The sequence below is a fragment of the Talpa occidentalis genome, unplaced genomic scaffold (genome assembly GCF_014898055.3).
Source record: "Talpa occidentalis isolate TD23 unplaced genomic scaffold, MPIMG_talOcc4v2.1 talOcc4.2, whole genome shotgun sequence".
Taxonomy (NCBI): Eukaryota; Metazoa; Chordata; class Mammalia; order Eulipotyphla; family Talpidae; genus Talpa; species Talpa occidentalis.
The window spans coordinates 130062357-130086081 of NW_023602073.1; the positions used below are offsets into that span (position 1 = coordinate 130062357).

At 43.5% G+C, this 23725-nt stretch overlaps 1 protein-coding gene across 1 annotated transcript; it reads right to left on the bottom strand.

Moving 5' to 3' along the window:
• Positions 1–512: 512 nt before the first annotated feature.
• ALDH8A1 (aldehyde dehydrogenase 8 family member A1) lies at positions 513–23725 on the bottom strand. The gene is made up of 7 exons (XM_037520993.2): positions 23528–23725; positions 19234–19381; positions 17814–17969; positions 15537–15686; positions 13937–14193; positions 9721–9882; positions 513–1690 (listed from the first exon to the last, which is right to left on the bottom strand). Exons 1-7 carry the CDS (start codon positions 23663–23665, stop codon positions 1238–1240), a joined length of 1464 nt encoding a protein of 487 aa, XP_037376890.1. The 5' UTR covers positions 23666–23725; the 3' UTR covers positions 513–1237.

Sequence of the window (23725 nt, forward strand, 5' to 3'; positions counted from 1 at the left end):
CCCGGCCAGGGAAATAACCCACATGGTGCAGCAGACCTCTCCTGTCTCGCCTTTTGCTCCCCACAGCAGTCAGTGTATTTCAGTACATCTGCCTGTTCTACTCCCCACTCTGTCTCTGGTGAATCCTCTCACCCTCCACACCTCTGGCTTATGCTCTTGTTCTAGTATGCATAAATAAATCCATCTTAAACACACACACACACACACAAGAGGGGCCTCCCTGGTGGCGCAAGCGGTTAAGCAGCGCATTATGAAGCAATCCACAGCCTCTGCAGCACGAGTTCAATTCTCGGCCAGCCAGGGAGCAACCCACATGGCACAGTAGACCTCTCCTGACTTGCCTGCTGCTATATATCTGCTTGTTCTGTTCCCCATTCTGTCTCTGGTGAATCCTCTCACCCCCTGCATCTCTAGCCTGTACCCCAGCTCTTGTATGCATAAATAAATAAATCTTAAAACAAAAAAACCTCACAAGAAATACCTTTATTACTTGTATAATATCCAGACTGCTTAGAGCGTGGGAGTAAGGAAGAATAAAGGCCACTTTAAGAAGAGTTTATGTCATACTGGTTACTAAAATTATTTATTCTTTTAGGATTAGTAAATTATAAATCTCATGAGATATACACATTAAGAACTGAAACTGATAGACTCTGTGTAGGAATGAATCAAACTGTTTCCTTAATCCGAGCTTTCTCTGAAAAGTAGTATTTATTTCATTTTTCTTTATCTGTGTACAGATACATATGTGTCTTTTTTGGTAATTTCCATGTTCTTTGCATAATGAGGTTCACTCAATTGTCAACTAACCAGGCTAGTGGTTGATGGATGTCGAAATCATCTTGACAGTTGCCCCAAAGGTGAGAAATCATGATTTGTTTTTCTTTGGTTTTGTAGATTTATTTTACACATATTGGTTATCTGTAGCTTTCCAAGAATTTAATCAAAATGATTTTAAAAATGTTTTGAAGGTGCAACATGGAAACAGAGTCTGACAATTACTTGGTTGCTATTTTGTGTTTTTCAATTCAGAAGACTTCTCTTCTTTCACTCCACATTGAAAATAGCATCTCTTCAACACTGGCTAAAAATACTAACTACTGAGGATCAACTAGAGATAATCTTATGCTGAGTCAAGATGAAATTAGAATTTATGCCAGCATTTCCCTTTAGCACATTGGACAACTGATTCTCTACAGCCAGGCAATGACAATCACAATGTTTCACCGGACCAAGGTCAATGCTTAACAGTAATGGTCTTAACTTCAGTGAAAAATTCATAGGAGTCCTTGGCTCCTTCTCTACCCACTCCAGAACTCTTCATTCCTCCAAAAGGAAGGTTCAGCTCTCTGATGAGCCAGCAGTTGGTCCAGATCAAACCTGCCTGCAACTTCTTAGCCACTCGGTGAACACGCCCCACATCTCTGGACCACACTGTTGCTGCCAGCCCATATTTCACACTGTTGGCCCTTTCAATCACTTCCTCTTCACTGTCAAAGGGGACGATACACGTCACTGGACCAAATATCTCTTCCTTCATGCAGGAGGATTCATCCTTTATGTCTGTTATCACCGTGGGAAGCATAAAGTAGCCTGCCTGGTTCCTGGCAGGGAGAGTCAATGTGTCCACTCCCTCACCACACAGAATACGGGCCCCCTCGGTTAGAGCTCTCTTGATGTAACTTCTGACCTGGGTGGGAAGAACCATGATTAGTAGTAGCTGACCATTTGACTTGATGCAAAGCAACAGAAATTTCATTATTTTCAATACATCTAGGGAAGATATGTAAGGTCATAGCTCAGAAGTCTAAGGTTGATTATTTTATTGCAAGTTGCTAAGCCTGGGGGTAGAAGTAGCTAAACATGAAGTCTAAGTTCCTGGCACTCTGAGTAAATACTTTTCATATATTCTTGCCTTATTCTCTTAAAACTTGATTAAATATGTATTATCATCCCTTATTTACTGGTGATATAATTGAGCCTCACAAAGGGTAACAGTGTATACAGCTAATAAATAGGAAGGCTAGAATTCACATTCAGGTATATTCAGTAGTTTAACACACATAATAATATCTTTTCATTCGGGGAGGGAGGTTATGATCATTGCAGAAAATGCAAAGTAAATGATGTATGAGATTTAATTAAAGGCTAGGATACCCTTTAATAGGTGAGCCTCCAGAACAAATAATTTTTAACTTCTAGTCTCATGACTGATCATACTCTGAAAAAACATCTAGGTAATACAGTGTAGCTAACTGTAATGGGAAATAAATTATGTAATAACCTAAGTCAGTGACTCAGAGATAATGAAAAATGTTTAATAATGGTCATAGAAATGATTCATTATCATAGTGATAATTTGTATATTGAAACTGTTAATAAAGTGACAATGATATATTACTTTATCCCTGGAGGAAATTATTAGCACAGAGTAATAGAAAAGTAATCTCAAAAAGCTAAAAGTATAAAAAAAAAATCAAGTAGATAATCAAAGGTTGAGGAACTTTTGAAATGGTGCTTTGGAGTCTTGGATATCACTAATTTCTCTGAGTGTCCTGCCCCAGAATGGAGTTAGTGCTCCAGTGTAGAACTATATTCATTTTAGGCTACATGTTTATTCACCATGTTTTTAAAAAATGCTATTTTATTATTAGTTTTGTTTCAATGTGTAGAATACTTAATAAGTGGTGAGATCAAAAACTGTTAAGAAATAGGACTTTTGGTACAGATTTGTGTTCCCCACCCTCATGGTCTTCCTCCCTAAACATGCACAATGACTTCAAAGCCTTCCCAGAAAAGTCTTTGTCTATTTTGTGGGCAGAGACTAAATTAGATCTGGACTTTCTTTCCCCTACTCGCTTGCTCCTTTTGAAACAACCCACCCACATTAATTAAAAGATGCCAAGGCAGCATCCTGTGTGAATGGGGAAAGTTGAGGCAAAAGTTTCCAGAGGCTGCAGCCGGATGAAGCACCACGACTTCCGTCAGGGATTCAAAGAGTGCAGGGAGCCCTGGCTCTTCCCACAGTGACATGATTCTCTCATAGATCTTCTTGGGGTAATAAAATTTGAAGGGCAGTGTCAGCTTTCAAGCCATGAATTTATCAAAATATTTAAAGTATAAGGGTCTCACATTCACACCCAGCTGTATATATTTTCTAGTGAAAGCATCCAGGATGATAGAATGATATCTGCCCTTGCAGCTAAGGAATTGAGATCTTTGGTAAAAACTAAAGAAACAAAGCAAATATGACTGTTAACAATGCCATAAAATGTAATGAATTGCTATCATGTTTATTTTGAAAGTAAAGAATAGTAATAATAGCTTTGGGCATAAAATCAGCTCAGATTGTTTGGAGAAGTGTGGCTTAGAGCACATTGTATTTATTTATTTTTTATTTTTTTAAAGAGCTATTTATTTATGCATATAAGAACTGGGGTACAGGCCTGAGGTGTGTGGGTGGGGGTTGTGAGAGGATTCACCAGAGACAAAATGGGGCACAGAACAGGCAGATTGACTGAAATACACTGCTGAGAGGAGCCGCGGGTGAGTCAGGAGAGGTCTGCTGTGCCATATGAGTAGCTCCCTGGCCAGGGATTGAACTTGTGCTACAGTGGCTGTGGATAGCTTCACAGATTGCATCTTAACCCCTTGCGCCACCAGGGAGGCCTGAGCACACTGTGTTTAAATCCCAATCTCTACACATAGCACTAGAGGATTTTAAATGCTTCCTGCCTCAGTTATCTCATCTGAAAAATAAGATTAACAGTGCCATCTATTCATAGGATTCTGGAAAGGATTAAATAAAATAGTATACTTTTATAGAAAACACTTGACATAATGCCTGACACAGAGTCCTTTGAATGTCAGCTGCAGTTGGCTCTGATGATAACAGTGATGAAGACGATGAAGATGAGGTATTAAATGACCTGACACTCTCTAAGTCAGTTTAGCTAACAAAAGAGAATAGGAAACTGCAGAGTAGATCTTGTTAGGCCTTGAGCCTGGACCTGTTGAGGAATGAACCTGTGACCTTCCCAATGCTTCTTCTGGCCTCATTGTAAGCACTGAAGAACTCAAGGAACTCGAGTTCCTCTACAACTAGATCATGCAGTCTTGGAAAGCTGACATACACCCAGATTGTCCAGATAGTCAAGTGGGGAAGAGTCATAACAATCAAAAGAAAAACAAAAAGCAAAAGCAACTCTTCCTTCCTTGAGGACAGATCACCTACCATTTACTCTGCATCCCCTGTAGTCACTGGGAGCCTGGGAAGCCACCCAGCCACTTGGCAACTAGCTGTAACTCTCTGAGTCTTCCAGTCCTTTGTCATAACAATGTACTTGTTCATATTCTAATTGGGTTCCCTAGGTCACTGCTTTGTTATCTATGTGACAATCACATGCAAGTAGGCTAGAACAAGGACCCCAAGTTCTTCAAGGCTAAATTGATTTGGCGAAGACAAAGCCATAGCAAGAGATGGATGGCATTTAGGACTTCCTTGGCACTTAGCCACCAAACTTTCTAGTGAAAGGTGAGGGCAAATGACCACCCACGCATCCTGGTTCCAGATGGTCTGGCACACTGTACTGGAGAGTCACAGCCTGCAGAGGCCATCCTTACACTCCCCAGGCTTCCATCAGCTCCCTCAATGAGCACAGACACCAGCACTTCCTCACAGTAACAGGCTGAGAGCTCCCAGCCCGGGTCCATCTGGGAAGACTCAGAGAGTGAGGCCTTGACTTTTGAATCTGGGCACACACCCTCTGAGTGGGGCAGTGAAGACAGAGGGGCCAGGGACCCTCAGCACCTCCACCGATGCTCTGAGACTTTATAGGATGAAGGAAGAGTAAGCAGAGCAGAGCAGAGCAGAGCAGAGCAGAGCTCTGTGAAGGTGGGAGGGACTGACCATAAAGGAAGACGAGGGAAACCCCACAGATCCCAGTAGTTTGTGGTGAGACAATGGAAACACCATTTTCGCTGTTCTTCCCTAACAAAATTTTAAAAATGGTAGCCAATGATAAAAACCTAGTTTTAAGTTTTTACTGTGAATATCTGTTTTTAACAGTGTGTGCAATATCCTTCCCTTAGATGCGGCAGAACGTTGGAGACGTCTGATTTAACTGCAAACTAATAAACTGTATTTTATTATAATGAAGAAAGTGGCTGAAAACATTTTTTATAAAGGTCAAGTGGAAAATCAAAAGGAATGGACTGAAAAATCTGAAGTTTAGTTAATAATAATGTGCTAACCTTGGTTGCTTAGTGTGGACAACTAAATACTCCACAGAGATGTAAGATATTAACAACAGGGGAAATGTTTCTGTAAATCCTGTTATTCCAAAATAATTTATCTTTTTCCATTGTATTTGACAGAGATAGAAAAATACAAAGGGGAAAATATGTAGGAGCCTTAAAAACTTTTGTTCGAGGGCCTCTCTGGTGGTGGAGGTGGTTGAGCGCAACGCTGCAGAGGCTGTGGACAGAGGCTGCAGAGGACAAGGGTTCAATCCCGTCTGGCTGGGGAAAAACCTGAATGGTGCGGCAGACCTCTCCTGTCTCTCCTGCTGCTCCCCTCAGCAGTGTATTTCCATCGGTCTGCCTGTTCTGTTCCCTACTCTGTCTCTGGTGAATCTTCTCACCCTCCCGTGCATATGGCCTGTACCCCGGTTCTTGTATGCATGAATAAATAAATCTAAAAAAAAAAATCCTTGTTTGAAAGATAAAAATGTGTTTATGGCTTTATGTTTGATTGAATGTGGTTAAAAAAAAATTGTTAACTGTAAGTTTCATTATTTCCAGAGTGATCCCTGGTACCTAAGCCCACTAAATTGAAATGATATTAAGAAAGACAATATAGCCAACATGTTAAATAAATGCTTGTTTTTCAGGCATAATTTGGATTGGTAGAAGATGGAATTTCTGATCTGAGAAGTTGCCGATATTTTAAGTCTTAAGAAAATCAGATATCACCCGTGGTTTAGATCCATTAGGAATTTTGGCTTTTGTCCATAGCTTCTAGGTATATGATGCTGGAAACATAGGAGATTGGAGAGTCCACCATTTCCCCCTCCTTTAAGAAAAGATGAAGTTTTTAAAATATGGTTTCTTAGGTGGGGTGATGTCAGTACTAAGTTGAGGCAACTTTCATACCATGAGGCAGTACAAGGGATGCAAATTAGTTGAAAAAATGTTAAGGCCTCTGACTCAGGAATCTTTCCCCTGGGAGAGTTGGTGTGAAGTACAGAGCCTACCACATGTCCTGTTTGCTGTGTGCAAAGTGGGGGCCTGGCCAAGATTGGGGGACATGGGGGAAGCCAGTCTCTCCCTAATGTCGGCATGCAGAGGAGGACTTGCTCATTTTATAAGCTGGTTCTTGAGAAAGCAAGAACTTCTGGAAAATGTGGATTTGTAGAACATTTTCCAGTTACATATTTGTAGTCATGCTATAAAAATCTCAAATGAAGTTTTCTGGCTGTATGTTTTGAAACCTTGTTGGTGCTTTAAACATTGGACTTGTATATTATTTTAAAAAAAAAAAAACAGTACACCAGGGCCTCCCCGGTGGCACAGCAGTTGAGCGCTGGGTTGCGAAGCTGCCCGCAGCCTCTGCAGCGCCGGTTCGATCCCCGGCTGCTCCCCGGCCACCAGAGGAGGGTCCCACATGGCGCGCAGACCTCTCCTGCCGCCCGCTGCTCCCCTCAGCAGTGTACTTCGGTCCTTCTGCCTGCTCTGCTCCCTGCTCTGGCTCTGGTGAATTCTCTGACCCTCCTGTGCTTCTGATTGTACCCAGTGCTCGTATAAATAAATAAATAAATCTTAAAAAAATAAAACAAAAAAAACCAGTACACCAATATTTGGTCAAAGGCTTTTTAGAATCTAGAATTTAATACTAAAGTGCTGGTGCCATAAGCTGAAATAACCTATGAAAAGAGGAAGAGTTTAAGGAGGATCGTAAGTAAAACCTCAACGTTGGTTTTAAGGTGTAGGAGAGTCCTTTACTGTTATTGTGAATGATGGGAGGTACTAGGTTCTTGTATTCAAGAGTTCAAAAAGAAAATGGACACCAATTTGGGGAGTGACACTGTGTACAGTAACATGATGGAGTGTTAATTCGGTCATTCACCCAACAAGTACTATGCACCTACCATGTTTCTGACTCTTTTCTAGAGTCTTGGTTATAGCAGTGATGAAAACAGACCCCAGAGCTTATATTCTAGCCAAAGAAAGAGAGTTTATGAAGAAATGAACAACATATATTAAATGGCAGATGGAATCAAGAGTCACGGAGAAAAATGAAGCATCAAGGAGGTAGAAGAAGTTCTGGGAGATGCATTTACAGAGGGGAGAAGCAACGCCCTCACTCTGAAGGTGACACAGGATCTCAGGGGAGAGCCAGGCAAACATCTGAAGGAAGAGCCTTCCAAGTATGAGTCAAGCTTCCAGCAGCCAGAGCAAAGGACAAGAAGGAGCGTGCCTGATATTTCTGAGGAAGAACAGGGAGACGGTACAGAGGAGCAGAATGAGTGAGGGAAAGTGATGGGGAACTGGGACAGAGGCAACAGACTGGGCCTGACTGTGAACAAGATGGTGTAAGGCCACACATGACCTGCTACGTCACAGTCAGGGGGAATGTACGGGGTCACTGGAGCAAGCTAAGTTGGAAATACCAGTAGGGACTCAGGATCCTCTGTGAAGGGCGGTGAGTGAGCTCAGTACAAGTTATTAGTTGCCTCCTTTCAGATGTCATCACACTACGGCCCCAGCTTCTCATTCTGGGGCACACAGTGGATGCTACAGGGCCCCGTGTTGGTCTCGATTCCTCTTTATTGGAAATCGGGTTTGGTGGAGAGATCCCACTGCCCATGGGGTACAGACAGCTCAGATGGCTCGAGAATAGCAAAGCTGCCTTCAGGAGGGCCTGTGGTTGCTCTCAGAAGACAGACATGTGTAGGGGCAGGCTGAAGAGAGGGGCCCCTTGGGCAAGCCGGGACATCAAAAACAGTCTTACAGCCCATGTGTTGAATCCTAGTGAGCCTGCATGGTCTGAGTTCACCATGCTATGCAAAAGGGATGAGTGGAGTGTGGCAGAGGAAAGCCATAGCTACAAGTATGAGTCAACGTGCAGCATCAAGGTTTCTGCACACAAAATGCGCTGTACGTGTGTGTGTGCACACATGTGCACACACAAAGGGGGGCTACAAGCTGTTAATCAAATTTTTTGCTTCATCCACCTCATTGGGTAACTTAAATAGATTTACGGCAGTACCCACAAAAGAAAAGTAGTTGCTCTGCTGTGCTGATAGAGACCTTTGAGTCTCAGGGAGAGGTGAATTGCAAAGAGGACCTCACGCACTATTGCCTGACAGGCTGGAAGGTACTGCTGGGGAGTCGGCATCTGGAAACTGCTGATGCTGTTTCTCACCAGTTATGCCACGTGTGGGTGGCAGGCAAGGGGCCCTAATGCCCAGAAGATCCAGATGAGAGAAAGGATGGGGCCTCTTGCACCTGGTGACTCCTCACTCCACCAGGGACAACATCCACACATTGGCTCCCCCAAGGCACTCTGGGGAGGCTGCCCACACACCTGTAGCTTTATAGGCGCCTCCAACTGGAGGAAAACATGGCTGCGTTGACTGTCCTCGCTGGAAATAATTGACCTCAGGTCTCAAGCGAGCCCTTGGAGCTGCCTAGCCTTCTGTTATATCTGAGGCCATTCTCCCTGCTGACCCCCTACAAGACTATTTTGAACCTGTCTTCCTCCCCTGATCCCCTCCCATCCTGCTTTCACACTGCACCCTACTCCCACAAACACGTAAGGGCTCTGTCCTGCCTCGGCTAAGTGAAGGCAGGACATCCTCCTTGGTGGACCCAGTCCCTCTAGAGCCAAGATTATATGACTGGGCCTCCCCGGTGGCGCAGCAGTTAAGCACTGGGCTGCAAAGCTGCCCGCAGCTTCTGCAGCGCCGGTTCGATCCCCGGCCGCCAGCGAGGGTCCCACATGGCACGCAGACCTCTCCTGCCGCCCGCTGCTCCCCTCAGCAGTGTACTTCGGTCCTTCTGCCTGTTCTGCTCCCTGCTCTGGCTCTGGTGAATTCTCTCACCCTCCCACGCTTCTGACTGTACCCAGTGCTTGTAGATATAAATAAATAAATCTTAAAAAAAAAAAAGATTACATGACTGATTTGGGAAGTCATATCTGGTATTAAATTAAAATGACCCTAGTGACAGAAGTTTTGTAAATCACAGACCACCAGAGGCTTCTCCCAGGTAGGCTGTCACTGGTCACCCACCCAATTCATCACTCGGATTGTTTGTGCTGGCACTTATAAAAGCCAGCCTGCCGCAAGCCAGAGGCAGAGCCTTCCCCACAGGGAACATATATCTGTGGGGGTTCCTGCCACCCATAGTCCATCTAGCTTGATCACAGACTAATGTCATGAAATGTGCGTTCCTCACGCAGTTGGTGGCCTCTCCATGCCAACTTTTCAAGTTCACTCATTTCAGGTAGCTGCTACACTAAGGTGGGCTACAATTGTACATTCATATTTAATATTTTCAGATTCCGCAACTGGGGACAATTTCCCACAGGTCATCATTTTTCAAAACTAGGGTAGTAATTAGCAAGATATCAAAGCATGAATGTGTGCTATGCTTTGCACTGAGCTTCTCTCCAGATAAGAATTCCTTTCGTAACTTACATGACAGAGATTTACTTACTTTCTGCAAATGAGCTTTACTTATCAGAGTTCCCATGCTGGCCGATGGATCGGAGGGAATGCCCACTTTCCACATTCTGGTAGCTTCCACAAACCTCTTTAAAAATTCACTATAGATACTCTTCTGGACAAAGATCCTGCTGGTACAGAGGCAGATTTCACCCTGCAAGAATGACACACAAGGACAGTGACAAGACTGGAGGACACGGCCCCGAGTACAGACCTCCAGGCACCCTGCCGTGGGTGGGGCACTGGTTGCACAATGGGGGACAGTGGTAAACAGAGTCCCCACCTTGTAGAATACACAGGCTTAGGGTACACAATGACACAAGAAAGCAGATTCAATAAATAACGTAACTTTAGACTGTGATCAAAGCAACAAAAGCAAATTAAGCAGAAGATGGGAAAAGAAAGTGATGGGGTGGGGAGCTGTGCTACAGAGGCTTGGAAGACACTTGTGAGAGGGATGTTCAAACTGACATTGATGTAAGGGAGTTGGACAGGCAAGGCAGGAAGGTGAGGGGGGCTGAGTGTGGGAGTGGAGGCAGGAATGACATTAAATATTCTGGGGTGGTAGGAGATGAGGTCAGGAGGCAGCAAGGCAATATCACGAAGTCCCAAAGGCTCACAAGGGACCTGCTTTTTATTCTAAGCACCACGAATGGGACCTGGAGGGTGTTAAGCAGCAGGGTGAAGCGAGGAGATTGACATTTTATTTATTTTTTTAAGATTCATTTATTTATACAAGAACCAGGGTACAGGCCAGATGTGCGGGAGGGTGAGAGGATTCACCAGAGACTGAGCGGGGAACGGAACAGGCAGACTGACGAAATACACTGCTGAAGGGAGCAGCAGGCGCGACAAGGGAGGTCTGCCGCACCAAGTGGGACGCCGGCTGGACGGGATTGAACCGGCGCTGCGGAAGCTGTGGACAGGTTCACAGCGCGGCGCTCAACCGCCTGCGCCACCAGAGGAGGCCTGAGATTGACATTTTAAATGATCGTTCTGGCAGCTCTGTGGAGAATGAACAGGGGAGAGTTAAGAGTACTCCAGAAATCCAGGGGCGGTACTGTAGGCACAGAAAGGGAGGGAAATCAAGAGTTCTGCTCACAACTGGAGTTTTAGGTGCTTGACAGACACCCAAACAGAAAAACTAAGCATTCAGTGGTGAGATCCTAACAGATTCCTTTGGGAAACACGATCCTTACCATCATTTGATTACAGCACATAATAGTTACAAACCACATTCTAGACAAGTCAAAGCATTAAATATGTAGGGTAAGTACATGTATGCATAAATGACTGGTGTTATCACATTTATATTTAATCTTCACAACAATCCTAAGAAATAGAATGCTTCTAATTATCTCATTATTTATAGAAAGATGCATTTTCCAAATCCAGCAGTCAATGCTTTAAAACAACAAATTCTTCCTGCTATCAAGGATCGCCATTAGACTCATCTGCATATGTGGCTTGGGAGACCCCTGAACACGCACGGTGCCCTACTCCAGGCCCTGTGGGAGGGAGGTATGGGAGCAGAGGATTACTCAGGAAATGCACAAGTAACTCAAGGATCTCCGGTTGGATGAGTTTACAGGAAATGAGGAAAGGACATGCTCATTTATGACGTGTCCCTAGTGTACAGACATGGGGCAGGATGCTTTTCTCCAAATAATTCTGTAGTGGATTCACTGCATTAAACTAAGCACATTTACAATGAGGAAGTGGCGTACTTAATAATATAAGCCCAAGGCCACTCAGCACAGGAAGTTTCAACCTCAGTCTGAGAGATCCTGAAGGTCACATTCATTTCTTCTGTGTGACTCAGTGTCTTTAAGTGTGAGTGTGCTCAGGGCCGAGAGAGACAGAGATGCTTCCAAAACACCTATTATGTTCCATGGAGGAGCAAATCTGCAGGGTGAACGCAGCACCCAGCTAAGTAAAAGGCAATCAGCTGCTTTATTGATTTTGCTGAAAGTCCATTTGTTGTCATGGATTATAATGCCAATCACTAGACACAAGTCTTCTTTCCTACTGACATTTTCAAATACCCCTGAGGGGAAGACTCCGGGTGAGCTCATCCTTGCATAGTTCTGAGGGCTGAGAAGCTATTGGACTACCTAGTCTCAGATTTCATTTGTTTTCATAGAGAGAATTCACCTCTTCTCTTACCTCAGGTGCTCAGGCCTCAGTTTGATCTCTTCCGTTGAGCTGTCTTCAAATCACTTGGTTTAATTGCTCACTTTGATATTTATTTGTAAATACATTGTATCATAAAATAGCACTAAGATCAGGGCCTCCCTGGTGGCACAAGGGGTAAAATACATCATTGTGAAGCTATCCGCAGCCTCTGCAGCACGAATTCCATCCCTGGCCGGCCAGGGAGATACCCACATGGCGCAGCAGACCTCTCCTCTCTCATCTGCTGCTCCCCTCAGCAGTGTATTTCAGCCAGTCTGCCTGTTCTGTTCCCCACTCTGTCTCTGGTGAATCCTCTCACCACCACACCCCCCCTCCCCACATCTCTGGCCTGTACCCCAGCTCTTGTATGCATAAATAAATAAATCTTTAAAAAAAATAGCATTAAGATCACTGACCCAGAGGGCCTCCCTGATGGTGCAGGCGGTTGAGCACCGTGCTGTGAAGCTGTCCCCAGTCTCTGCGGTGTGGGTTCGATTCCCGGCCAGGGAGATTCCCACATGGTGCGGCAGACCTCTCCTGTCTAGCGCTGCTCTCCTCAGCAGTGTATTTAGTCAGTCTGCCTGTTCTGTTCCCCGCTCTGTCTCTGGTGAATCCTCTCACCCTCCCGCACATCTGGTCTGTACCCCGGTTCTTGTATAAAAATAAATAAATCTTTAAAAAATAATAATAATAATCAAGGAACATCTTAAAAAAAAAAAAAAAAAGATCACTGACCCAGAAGCTCTATGTATTCCCAAGCCACTTTCCTTAGGAATTACAGTGAGAAAAATAATGACAATTATAAACACAAAAACAATCATTCTAAGATTTTCTTTTTATGCTCAAAGAAACCCTGTTGGAAGACATGACTGCGTCTGAGATTTCACAGTAAAGAAATAAAGTTTTAAAAGTTTTGCAGCTTAATAGGTAAATAAAGGTATAGTTCATCTCTCTCTTCTTTCTTTATATGTGCTTGTATTTTAATTGAGGTGATGTTGGTTTACAACACAGTGCAGCTTTCAGATGTAGTTCTCACCTCAGTAGTTGCATGTATATTACTCGCACCTCCCACACCAAACATCCAGTCACCCTCCACCACCAACCCAGCAGCCCCTTAACCTATCCCACCTCTCTCCTTCTTCCTCTGGAAACCACCATTCTGTCGCCAGAGTCTAAGGTTTGTTTCTGTTTTATTTATTTGTTTGCCTTATTTCTTTACATGCTACAATATTATACAACATTGGTCTTTCTCCATCTGGCTTTTTCACTTAGCATAATCCATCTGTGTTGTCACAAATGGCAAGATTTCATCTTTCTTAAAGCTTTCATCTTTTATACTCCTCTTTTCTTCTAGCTGTTCGACATAGGTCTTTTTTCCCTGCTTAATATATTTTAAAACATAGCCTTTGGAATAAACTATTCATTATGTAGGATGCCTGCTCTGTGCTTGCATCAACAATAGAGTGCTGTATGAAAGCAGAGCTGGTTCTTGTCATTTGATCAGGGTGGTTAATTCTTTGACATACTGTGGTCTTAAATAAAAATCTGATAAAAACTGTGGACTCCAGAAAAACATCAGTTACACAATTTCGGGAAATGCAAAGTTGTCCAGAAACTTATCCATGACTCCAAGGTAAGAAACCTGCACCTAACTAGGGTTTATTCCTAAGAGTGTGAATGCATTGGATATGCTTCTGAGGGAAAATAAGGTTTACCGGAGATAGGACATTTAGACAGAAAGAAGAATCTGGAGACAACTGTATGTTAAAGGGATGGAGAAGCTCCGAGCAACATTAATCAATCATTCTGCCCATGACTGGTACCTAGAAAATGCTGTGTAACTCAAGAAGAGCCTGCTGAACAGATCTGTCACTCTACAAGCCCCCCAACTGACTCTGAGCATGAGCAAGGGACTAACACAGACCTTTCTCCCTCGCAGACACAGTGCCGGGGAGACCTGCTCCAGGTTTGCACTTTGGTGGAACAGATCCAGTTAGAAACACAGCAAAAGCAAATAAACCCAGAGGACAGACCTGGTTGGCAAAACTGGACCTGACAGTGGTCGAAATACATTCCTCCAGGTTGGCATCCTCAAAGATGATGGCCGGGTTCTTGCCCCCCAGCTCCAGAGAGAGCTTCTTGCAGTGGGGAGCACTCAGCTGTGTGATCCTCTCGGCGGTGGGCTGGCTCCCGGTGAAGGAAATGAGGGGGACCTCTGGATGGGACACCAGGGCCTCACCTACCGTGGGCCCTGTTCCAAACACAATATTTACCACTCCTGGAGGAACACCTGAGTGGGAAACAGTAACAGCAACAGTAATTCTCCTCAGTATGTCAAAGTCTTCAGGTTAGACAAATTCTCCTTGAAAGTCCAGTAGCATGAATGGGATGGGAGGGAACTTTTATGGTTGCCAGTGGTTTAACAGTAAAGCAAAGACAGCAGCATCAACTCTGCAATGCTACACCCTAGGTAGGATTTCTTTGGGGGGGGTGAGGGGGTGTGGCGGGGTGAGAACATTCTAGATAATCCATTTGACAGTACTGACTAAGATTCAGGGCTGAGGATGCACAGACACCCTCAGGGAAGTCAAGTCTATGACAGGAGGGGAGCCTGCTCCCGGCTGACAACAAGAATCACAAGTGTGAGGGGGGAAATGAGAAGAGGAGGGGGGTGAATGCTGTAGAAGAGAAACGCCACATATTTATCAGCACGAGGAAATGCACGTTTTTCAGGAGACTGACCACTGGCTACGCCACAGCCGCAGCACTTTGATGGCGCTTCCTTGAGCTCTGGTGTCAAGACCTTAGAAGCCATCTATGGCCAACATTGCCTCAGTACCATTTTGTGGTTTGAGCCAGACATTAGTGAAATGTTTTTAGAGATATCTGTCTTAAAAGATCCTGGTTATAAGAAAAGGAAAGCATTTTAATGGACGACAATTTGGTAAGACTCAAATGAGTGGCCAACAGACAATGAATGCATGAAGCCCCTCCCATGAAGAGTGACAACAAGAAAACCTTTAAGCTTTAAGTCAGCAAGCAAAAGCTAACAGAGAGGTCCAGAAAACCAAAATACACTGGGCTTCCAGGAATGAGGGCAAACATGGTGACACCAAAGGAAATAAAAATAGAATATTCTTATTCTAGGAGTCCCAAAGTGGTATTCACAGTGTACTTCTAAAAATGAATACACTTTAAAAGAAGGTCATTTGTCAAGTCTATTTGAATGGCTCAGGGCCCTCTAAGTTGTCTCTGTATAAAACTATTAAAAGAAAAATCAATCCACCAATAAATAGCCTATTTAAGACACTCGGGAGCAGGCTGGGCTGTGATTTGAGGAGACCCTGATGCCTGTGGAGGCTGGACCATGGAGCTCACTTGTCTCTGTGCTGCCAGCCAACTCAGGCAGGCAGGAAGCCTTGGTGCAGGGGAAGAAGCATGTGCCAAGAGGATTTCTCAGAAAAGCACTGGGGAGAGAATAGCTAAAGGTGACATTGGAACCAATTTTATGAGGCGCCGATTTCTATGTAAAACAACTTTTCAAATGTCAGAGGCCCTAAGGTGGCTGAAGTTTACAAATCTTACAACCCCGAGCCAATCCTGTGTTTCCCTGAACCCCAAAGAGTGAGTTACCTGCTTTTCCCAGGAGCTTGCACATCATCCATGCAGTCACGGAAGTCAGCTCGCTGGGCTTGGCTATCACGGTATTGCCTGCAGCAATTGCAGGAGCGATCTTCCAAGTCAGCAAGTAGAGTGGCAGGTTCCAGGGACTGATCAGACCAGCTAGGAGGGAACAGACGCATCGCCAACAGTGAAGTGACATTTCCCTCAAAGCAAATCAGAACTTAAATCAGAACTTGATTAAATTTATTAAATCAGAACTCCTTCGTGTTACATGAAACTAAAGCTTGTACTCCCAAAACCCCAAACTTTGGATATTTGTAGACGACGTCAGTGAAGTGACTCTAAAATGTATTGCCAACAACTGTACCTTTTAAAATTATGATCAATACAATTTATTCCGTTCTTGATGGCTGACAATTATAATTATGAACAACAGCAATATAAGTCCCATGGCTAAAAAGCTGTCACTTGTGACTAAATTCCAAAATGTGATGAGTTTTGAAATTTATAGATGAATCCACAATTTTTGAAATCTTTTCCTTACTAAAACTGACCAGCTACTATTTCCTTGAAGTTTCTCCCTCTGTTTCTGATGTGTGTGAATGGAAGCAGAAAAATCTTAAGCTTATAACAAAAGGAGAAAAGGGTTTGGGTCTTTCCCATGAGGACCCTCCTATTAGCAGAGCCCTTGAACTTTGATGCATACATAGACTGTGGAATGCATTTTGACTAGCCATTCTCTCTGGGTGTTCACCTGTATCCTGACAGGGAAGGTTTGCTGGGTAAGGCAGAGAACCAACACCTAGAGGGAGGGTATCTCTACTTCGATACAATCCAGGATTTCAACCATGCAAAATTAAAGTCACCACATGAATAGCTAAATGGATTCACCTTTTTTTATATGCTATCCTTGAGTGTGTGCTATAAAAGCAAATGTATATTTTATAATATTAAATTTCCCCACTGGAAAATCTTTCTTGAAGGCATAGCAGAATATTTTTATGACATAATACATTAGCATACTTTCAGGAGAAGGCTTGAGTTTTTCATCCTTTGAAAACATTCTTTCCAGTGGCTTCAAACAGTCAAAGTGGTTAGGTGTCTAATTTTCTTTCCTTTTAACTTACATTCTTTTAGTCTATCCTAAACTTGACTAATAAAATATGGAGCTGGCATTTTCTCAGGGGAAATAGTGACATCTAGTGGATAGTTTTAGTCATTACAGACATTTATGTGCCCTGCAAAGCAGGAAGCAGCAATGAATGACCAGAACTTATTCACCACATATCTGGCTCTAATCTTAGTGTCCTACTCTTATTTGCTGCAGGAGGCCTTGATGACCCAGCCAGATAAGACACTGGCAAGCCGCGACGCTCAAAGGGCCTCACACCGTGGGGCCGAAGATTCCTTGTGCCTCACACCGTGGGGCTGAAGACTTAACACCCCTTTATTTTTTGTTCTTGGTCATAATGAGAGACAAAATTTCCCAAAAAGTACATTATGCTATAAATTATATGTATCAGCAGACTGCAAGCAATTGGCATGGAAAATTACCTGTTTAGAAATTAGTTACTACACAATTCGGCCCAATTAACAATGGGGAGACAATTTATTGTATATATCTGACAAGCAATCCAGCATAACAATTATAGTAAATTATTGTTTTGTTTTTTAGAAGTTTATTTTTTATTTAGAAGTCTAGAACATAACACAGTAATTGTTTCTGCTTTACACATAATAATGTATTTTTTAATTACTAATAATAAATAAACACCTGCTAAGTCTCTCGACAAAAAATACTAGCACCTCACCAAGTGTCAGTGTCTCCTCATTCTACCTCATCCCCTTCCCCTCAGTCCTTTTGTTTTTGCCAACGCCGTCTCATCCTTTCAGAAACCCCTGACACAACATTTTGTTGGAGGCTGGTCCCCGGCACTTATTAAAATATTTGATCTACATAAATATAAATAATTGAACTGTTCTGCCAGGTTTTCAGATAAGAAAACTGAAGAACACAAAGGTTATGTAACTTGCCCCACACATTCAAAATCCATGCTCAGAGCCACACTTGCTGGAAATAGACTTTGTTTAATTCATAAGGGGAAAAATTCTGGCATGTAGACATATACACAGCATCATTCTTTTCCCTGTGATTTTATAAGACAGCGTAAAGTAGAACTCAGCGCCTTCCCTTTCCTTAGTCTGTTCCTTAGATCAGTTTCTACAGAATTGGCCCAGTTATCTCTCCAGGCCATCGTAGCCCAGGCTTTCACTGACCAGACTTACCGATTCCCACAGGCATCCGCACGGTGTAGTGCATGCAGCCCATGTGGTCCATCTGGGTGCACTCCGACGTGTGATGCAGGATGGAAGAGGCAAAGAATCGGAAGTTCTGCACGGAGCGGGGAATGTCCACAGTCCTTGCCATTGTTATGGTTTTTCCTGGAACAGATTGCAACAAAAAGCACATCAGTGTACCTCACCAAGGACTTAGTGGACCCCCTAGCACAGGTGTACTCTTAGTCACATTGAAGTAACTTTGGTTGCTCCGGAGAGGTTACTTCCAGCCTGGGACTGACATTCATTGACTACACAGAGCATGGATCATGGTTTAATTAAACTATGAAATAATTAATAGGATGTTATAACATGAAATAGGGGAGGGGTCAAATTGAGTCAAATCATCTTTACTTGGCACACTGAATAATTCATAGCTGTCATCATGAATTTGCTAGATGTGACCTCTTCGTGCACATCAGCTTTTTAATCAAAATCACCAAGTTTTGTAGATGCCACAAGGGGTTAAAATAATGGTTGCTAAGACAACTGTATTTGCACATCACAAAAGCCACTTTGATGAAGATATGATGTGTATCAAATATCCCCCAGGGCATGGCAGTCATTCAGATGGCCCAGTGCAGAAGGGATGAGTTCCTGCTGGGGCAGGAAGCTGAGCTCCCCCTTTGTTGTGCCCCAGGTAGTTCTAGCTCCTGGAGTCCACAGAAAAGAGAGACAAAAGATTACCTGGATTGTTATTCAGATAGCTTCACCCAGGAGTGCTAACAGGAGAGTTTCTTTGGCGCCCTTGAGATGGGCTGCTTCCTTTAGGTTGGTTTATTAACCTGCACATAATTTTAAGTGATGTTGCTTTTTTCCTTACTGGCATTTATTTATAGAGATTTACTCCATTCCCCTGACTCTGGGAAGAAGTTGAAAAATTGGGAAAGTGTGCTGGGAATGGAATAGTGACTGACAACATGAAAAAACTTTCTAAATAACCTCATGGTGAAATTGCTCTTCAAATCATCTCTGCTTGGAAATTCTCTGCTTGGAATTGGTGGGAGGTTGCACGATCAGTCCGAGCTCTCCCCTGCCTACGCCCTAACATACATCTTTGCAGTTCTTTTCACCAAAACCAACAGAAAGCCCTTGACCTTGGGTGCAGGATGACTTAGCTCTGTCCTCAGGAGAGGCATATCCTGCCTTCCAGGACTCAGCATCTGCTGGCTCTGCTTTGGGCCCCTACCCCTGCCTCTGGTCACTGTCACACTGGGAGAGGGCAAGTCACCAGCCCCTGAATAATGCTTTGTCTTCTTCATGAAACATTTAGTAAGACAGTGCACCCACCCCGGCTCTATGAGAGAAAGACCTAGAAGACTGAAAAGCAGGGCAGAGGTGGTTCTCCTGATGGACACATTCCTCTTACCTTGGTCTTTGGACTCTGCCTGAGCAAACTCTTCTAGAGACTGTTCCAGCAAATGTGCCAGCTGCAGCAGCACCTGCGAGCGCTCCTGGGGGCTCCGTGAGGACCAGGCGGGAAAGGCAGCTGTGGCCGCTTTCACGGCAGCTTCCACCTGTGAGGAGCAAGGAGGGGAAGGTCACCTCAAGACACGCTCCAAAGAGGTTTCATGAATCCAGAATCCACACGCCTCGTTTTTTATCTCCCTCATTTCAAACACTCACCGTTTCTCACAAAGATGTGTTTCATCACTGGCAAAGGAGGGCACCATAAAGACAAAGGAAAAGTGGCCCATTTTATTTTTTTGTAAAGATTTATTTTCATTTACACAAGAGCTGGGGTACAGGCCAGAGGTGCGGGAGGGTGAGAGGATTCACCAGAGACAGAGTGGGGAACAGAACAGGCAGACAGACCAAAAGCACTGCTGAGGGGAGCAGCGGGCGAGACAGGAGAGGTCTGCCATGCCATGTGGGTATCTCACTGGCCACCAGGAATCAAACCTGTGCTGCAGAGGCTGCGAACAATTTCACAGTGCTGTGCTCAACCTGCTGCGCTACCAGGGTGGCCCAAAAATGGCCCATTTTAACCAAGGTTTCCAGAATGTGAGAATCAGATCATCGGAAGGCAGCTAGAGGGATTTATCAGGCATATGTTTTCAGTTATTTCAAAATAAGGAATTTTTTTTGAATATCATATGAGGAAACTTAGGCTAGATCTATAGACTCTCTAAAGCTCTTGATCCAGCTCTGATATCTGATAAAGTCCAAAATTTTGTTTGAAATGACGTCCTCCCCAGCACCCATTCCCACATGGAACGACTAAATCATACTGTCATTCATGGACTAATTTTTATATGCAGGAGAATATGCTAAATACTTTGTACAAATTATTTCATTTTAACTCCATTTAAAATCCTGTAATGTGACTATTACTATGTCCCTTGTACAGATAAGGAAACTGAAGTACAGAGAGCTCAAGTAACTTGCCAGATGTCACATAGCTAATCAATGGCCGTATCAGGATTGATGGATCTTTGAGGCTTCCAAGTCACAGGCTGACCTGCCATGACATACCCAGAGTAACTGACCCCTGCCTGGCTGTCCCCACAGAAGAGGTCTTTGTGGGAGCGGAGGGCAGCAATGGTTGGTCAGAGAGCTTAGGTACCTGGCTTGGGAGCTAAATCCAAAATCAATAATATGTGGAAAGGTATGCATAAGCACAATTCATGTAGACAAAATGAATGTTCAGATCATCTGCTGTTGTCTAAACAATGTCTTTTCCTGACTTTCTGCTCTCTTACGTGCATGAGAAATATTTGTAATCACTTCCAGCCCTCTCCCACCACTGGCACACTCTCAGCCCAGCCAACACTGGCCTCAGACAGCTCGGAGCATCTTTCCGGAATCACATGACCTGACAATTCAGCCACCCAAGTTTCTGCTGACCTTCTGCCCCAAATCTGGTCCACCTCGCTCCCTTGCTTTACTTCATGCAAATAAAGTCACTTTCAGTAGAGCTGAACTCAGGCTTGAAATGAGTCTCATTTATAATTTTCTGGGCAGTGTTTTCACCTCAAAGACAGAATCTCAAATTTGGGGCTACAGATAAGATGAAGGAAAAGATGTGAGTGGGGTGATCTCACCACCGACAGCAGCCATGCGGAACCAACTACCCAATGTGGGAGGGTCCCTTCCCACCTATTTGGAATAAAAATCTTGATAGGCAGGAAACTCAGGCCCCAACATATTTTCTAAACCGTCTTATGCACACATCTGTGTCCATGTAATATAAAAAACATTGATCTACTATATATGATAATATTAGAACACATTTACTATATGTCAGACACTTTGCCGTCTGTTTAGTGCTCAGAAGAACACTACAGAATAGGTATCATTATTATCCCCATTTTATAGATCAGACCACTGAGGCACAAAGAGGTCTGATTTTAAGTCAAGCTACTAAGTCATCTTTAAGAGATCTTTTCTGCCCTCCTGACATTAGGATTGCATGCCTGATGACAGCACCTGCATTTTGTTACTTTGTTATATTCAGTTGTGTGTTTACTTCTGTGGGCCATGGCTGCAGTATTGATATATTCCCCAAGAGAAGCAGAGAAGCGCAAGGACAGAGAGCCCAGAATAGAGTGAAGATTCACCGGGGACTGAGAGGCCTGCCAGCCTCCTGGCCCCCAGGCACCCCATCCTGCCATGTACCTGGTTGCTGTACTACATGTAAAAGCTCAATAACAGTCTGAGAAAGCCACCGAGGGCTCCAGGACTCTCCTTTACCCCATCTGGTCTGCTCGGATCATAGAGAACCAGCTTTGTGCCCTTCCTGGCACTACAGGTGGTCTTTGAGGTTAGTCTGTGTGTCTCTAGGCTGTGCTTGTGACTGCAAAAAGATAATGTACATAGATCTCAAAGAGGGGGAGGGAGAGGGGAGGAAAGGAGAAAGAGAGCAGGAAACTGCATAGTTGTCGGTATCAGAAATGAGGGTGGTAAAATAAGGATAATGATAGATTCAAATTTGTTGGTTGTTATGACCCATATTTGGGACCATTTGTGTTAAAGGGCTTGGTGAATGCCAAGTCCACAGCAAACGCTGAATAAATGGGATTCACCATGAGCAGTAGCAGCATTGTGAGTAAGTTTTTGGGTAACTGGTCATATAATTTATATGGTGACCACAGTTCTCAACTCAGGAACTGTTATAGAGCAGGGAGAGGGGCAGCCCAAACCCCGCAAACCTGCCTATTCTAAATGGGTTCTGCCATCATCCGCCGCATCAACACAAAACATAGGAGACTTTAATGGGAAGGAAGTTTAATAAAACTAGGAAACAATACAGGTAAGGCAGAGTCTAGTTTCTAAATGAAGCACCCAAAGTTACCCATCCCCTCGTGGGTAAAAGTCCATCCATATGGGAATGGCGCAGAGCAAGGCCCCAAAGCCTGCCACAAGTCTAAAGCATCTTCCAGTGGGGACCCACAGAAAAGGGTCAGAAACTACCAGACAAGCCCGGAAGGAAAAGAGCAAAATCAACATCAAGATAAAAGCTGCCATGGTCACCTCCCCATGGGTCTCACCCACATCTGTGTCACCCAGTCCACGACCAAAAGACAAGCGCAGTTTCTTCACGTGTCTCCTGGCTCCATCCTGCTTCCTTCCTCAGTCTCTTCTGCAGCTTCTCCTCTTCCTGCTCAGCTCCACCCTCCCTTGGGTGGGGCAGGGAACCTCCCCCTTTCCTGGGGACCACCCTGTTACAGAACAACCTGGGACTTAGGATATCAGAGGGAATGTTATAGATTGGATTGCTGGGAAATCCAAAACATCTATTACTCTACTAACCAGTGTGCCTGCACCTCATTCTATTTTCTTGAAAAGGCATGGACCATTAACTCCAGAAAATATTTCAGCTGAATTTGGCATATTTTTCATTTTTAGCTTCACTTTGAAAAACACAGTAAGATAAGGAGAACTAGGAAAAAAGTCAAATTTTTCCACATCTCTCCTTAGTCATCGGAAGCAAACAAAATTGTGGGTTACAGTTTAACTAGCAAACTAGGCATTATTTGTACACTTTAACCCACAAGTCTAAAGGTTTAATGCTAACCAGATTTAGAATACTATCAACATTAGAAAAATAACTGTTAAGTTCTTTAAAACAAATGTGTACTTCTTATTTATCTATGAAGTGTCTCAATATATATCCCTTGGTTATCACCCATTTATATTTGCATTCTCAGGGCAGTAAGTGATAACTAATCAAATATTTAAAAAAAATCCTTCAACTAAAATTACTTTGAAATTAGTAAAAAAAATCTTACTGTGTGTGACATTAAGCACTAAAGTAAATCCCTTTTTAAAAAAATTTTTGTTTTAGTGAAGTAACACATTTTTTAGAAATCTAGGGATATGGGGATAAATTTAGGTAATACTTGTTTAAAAAAAAAAGGGAGCTTCCTCCATTTACAATACTGATAATTTAGTAGCCACCTCTTTAAAAATACCTGAGAAACGTTGCTGCTGTGTGTTAGATAGCCCAGCTTAAGGACAGTCTTCTGCATCTGGTAACCTGAGACTTGTTCTATATATCCTGCATGTCCAGTTGCATAGTAAACCTTTCAAGAACTAACATCATCCTTCTGTTAGTATTTAACCATTCTATACTTTATCCATTGGCATCTAGAAAATTAAGTTTCCCATAATTCACCAACATATTAAGTAGTTATCAGTCTTTGCTAAATGAACATACTCACCTCTTCTTTCCCACTGTTTGGTACTCTGCAGTAGACTTCTCCTGTTGATGGATCATAAGAATCAATATATGAATTACAAGGTAGAAATTTTCCACCTATGAAGTTTTCCAGCACCAGAAGCTCCTTTGTCCCAGCCATGGTGGAAATGACACAGCCTATCCCCTTGACTCTTACTCACTTAGGTTGACCTCACCACTG